The 2810-nt window shown below is 34.3% G+C and overlaps 1 protein-coding gene across 2 annotated transcripts; it reads left to right on the top strand.

Moving 5' to 3' along the window:
• Nucleotides 1–1576, top strand: LOC104210383 (uncharacterized). 2 transcript variants are annotated; one of them, XM_009759279.2, is made up of 4 exons: nt 1–120; nt 245–436; nt 1147–1211; nt 1351–1576. In XM_009759279.2, exons 1-4 carry the CDS (start codon nt 33–35, stop codon nt 1474–1476), a joined length of 471 nt encoding a protein of 156 aa, XP_009757581.1. In that variant the 5' UTR covers nt 1–32; the 3' UTR covers nt 1477–1576. The 2 variants fall into 2 exon arrangements, with proteins under 2 accessions (XP_009757581.1, XP_009757580.1); XM_009759278.2 differs by having other exon boundaries at nt 1345–1576.
• The last annotated feature ends 1234 nt before the right edge of the window (nt 1577–2810 follow it).

The following is a 2810-nucleotide window of genomic DNA, read 5'->3' as shown; positions in this document are numbered from 1 at the left end:
CATACATACCCTTACCAAAAGAAATAGTCAAAATGGTGTCCTTAAGTTTTAGTTCTTTTATGCTTGTTCTGTTTTTCATTTTCCCAGCCATAAAGGTTTCAATTGCTCATACTGACCAAGGTACGTACTACTTTTTTTTTTCCTTTTGTTCCCAGTCCACAAAAATGTTTAATTTTTACTAAATCAACAGATTAATTCCTTCTTTTTCCTATGAAAATCTAATTAAAAGTTGACTCTTCTGCAGCTAAGCAAACCTTTGTTATGGTCCGTGAAGCAGAAAATGGTTTTGCCATGGAACTAGCTAGGAGTCATCAGAGTGTGGAGAAGGTATTACTCAATACTAGAAGAATGGATGGAAGAAAAATGTTGATAGAAAGAAGGAATATGAAGAAAGTGGAAGGTAGCATCAAGACAGAGGAAGATTCAAAGAATTCAGGTGCAAGTGTAACACATTCTGTTGGAAATTTAAACCATAAAAGGCAGGGGAATAAGTTGAGAGTTTTACTGTCAAGTAAATTGAATACTAGCCATTCATTGTCGAAGGTCAATAAAGGAAGTTTCGTCGCTGTTAATGCTGATTATCACATGGCAAGACCGCACCCTCCTAAGAATAACTGAGTTAGCTACAGAGAATTAACTCAAGAGAATCTTTTTGGCCATTTTAGATCTAATTAGCTGTTGTTTTTCTTTGTGAAAAAGACTAGTATACTTGTATGTATCCAATAGAAAATTTCAGAAGAATTTTCAAATTCTCATTATGTGCAAGAGTATCGCAATTCTTTCTACTGCATCCGTTCTTTTACCTGCCTCGTTTCATGAAGTGTCTAAATTCTTCAATCAGATTATTTATTTAATTTGCATTTCGTGAAACTAAGAGGTTGTGAGTTCGAGTCTCCCCAAAAGCAAGGTGGGAAGTTCTTGGAGGGGAAGGATGTCGGGGGTCTATTTGGAAACAGCCTCTCTACCCCAGGGTAGGGGTAAGGTCTGCGTACACACTACCCTCCCCAAACCCCACTAAGTGGGATTATACTGGGTTGTTGTTGTTTGTTGTTGCATTTCGTGAAACTAGCTAGTTCGCTGGAAATAAGGAAGGGTAAAACAAAAAAATGGCTTCTGAATTTGGTTATTTTATCGTTTACAATGCAGGAAACAACATTGGTTCAGCCAATCCAATTGGTAACTCACGAAAGAACTTACATCATCAGGATCAGGTTACTGTTCTTAACCCTCCTGTTAATTATGCGTAATAAATTTAATAATAATACACTATTAATTGTTTGAGACTAGTTTGACTAATTTCTATGCTATTATTTTCTCTCAATTTCCTTTCCCTTTAATTTCAAGATGCAGTGTGATAATGGTGAGTCTTTGAACATGATGAACAAGGACTATAGTGGAGGTCCAGGATCAGGAAGCAAACCCCGTCACAAACCTCCAATCAACAATTACCAGCCTTTCCACGGATCAAATCCTTGAAAACCAAAATAATTTTTTTGTTTTACCTCCACAAATTTTTGCCATAGGAAACTAGATACTAACCCAGTTTTGCTTTGTTTGTAACATGTGCCTTGTATTAACATCGACATATTGTAATAGTTTTGTCTTTTTTAGCTCGTGAGATGTGCTAATATGTAGTTAATAAAATGCTAGGATCAGTGTTTTGATTCGTTAATATTCTAAACAGTTACACTGGTCAAAACAGGAAGACCAAATCTTTTTTTTATAATACTTCTGCTAAGAATCTCAGAGTGACAGTATTTTATGATTAAAGTTCAATATGGGGCTGATGAAACACTGTAACATCACATGGTCTCAACGCTGTAATAATTTTTGTCGCAAAAATTCTTGCAATTTTTTCTTTTTGGCTGAAATTACAGTAATTGAATTTTATATTTACATTATTGTGAGACAGTTTAGCTTAGTGACTATTTATTGTAGAGATAATTAACTAAAAGCTAAAAGAAATATTATTCCTGCTATATCATTAGCATCTCGATCTTGAGGGTTAGCAGCCAATTAACAGAGAACACATCATTGTAATCTTAACTTTCTTTTTCTTCTTCTTAGATATGACAATTGACCATGATTTATAAGTAGTATATACTCTTCCATCTGTTCTGTCGTAGGTGTCTCACTTAACTAGTTTACATATACACAACTATCAGCGAGGTAATTAAAATTACTTTTAGATTTAACTGGATCGAAGAATGGAAATGAAATGTAATTTTTTTGGGTCCTTGACTCCCTTCCTTCAGTACCTTCACTTAACACTGCTTGTCTTAGTTTACCGCAAAACAGATGTTTGATCAAAAAGTATTGAGCTTTTTATTAAATCAATTATTGAGAAAATAGAGAGTGAATCCTAGTTAAACATAATAAATTCTAGATCTAAAATTGAAAAATATGAATAGGATGAGACCGTGTTTAAGAACAATAAATGTCAAGTATATGACCAATGATTGTCAATGAATATAGTAATAGAAGCATGCAATAAATGTAGATAATGACAATATCTGTAATAAGAAGGGATTTATCACCCAAATGTTAGGTGACTTGGACGATTTTCTTCCCTGACAATAACGTGGGGGGGAGGGGGGGAGGGGGGAGTAAGAAATGAACACGTGTAAGGAATCTTTGGATCTTATGAATGAATAACATAAATCGAACAATGTAATCAGTGAACAAGCTTTGGTATATTCTCTTTTGCCAACCCTTTACAATGTTCTCTTATCAAAAGTGGAGATCCCCTTTTGTTCTTTATCTCTTCTTATTTATAGAGGATATCCCTGAAAAATCCTAAAAAAGTACAA

Source organism: Nicotiana sylvestris, chromosome 3 (assembly GCF_000393655.2).
Source record: "Nicotiana sylvestris chromosome 3, ASM39365v2, whole genome shotgun sequence".
NCBI classification, from domain to species: domain Eukaryota; kingdom Viridiplantae; phylum Streptophyta; class Magnoliopsida; order Solanales; family Solanaceae; genus Nicotiana; species Nicotiana sylvestris.
Note: the sequence above shows the minus strand (reverse complement) of the source record. Positions and strands in the feature narration are given on the sequence as shown.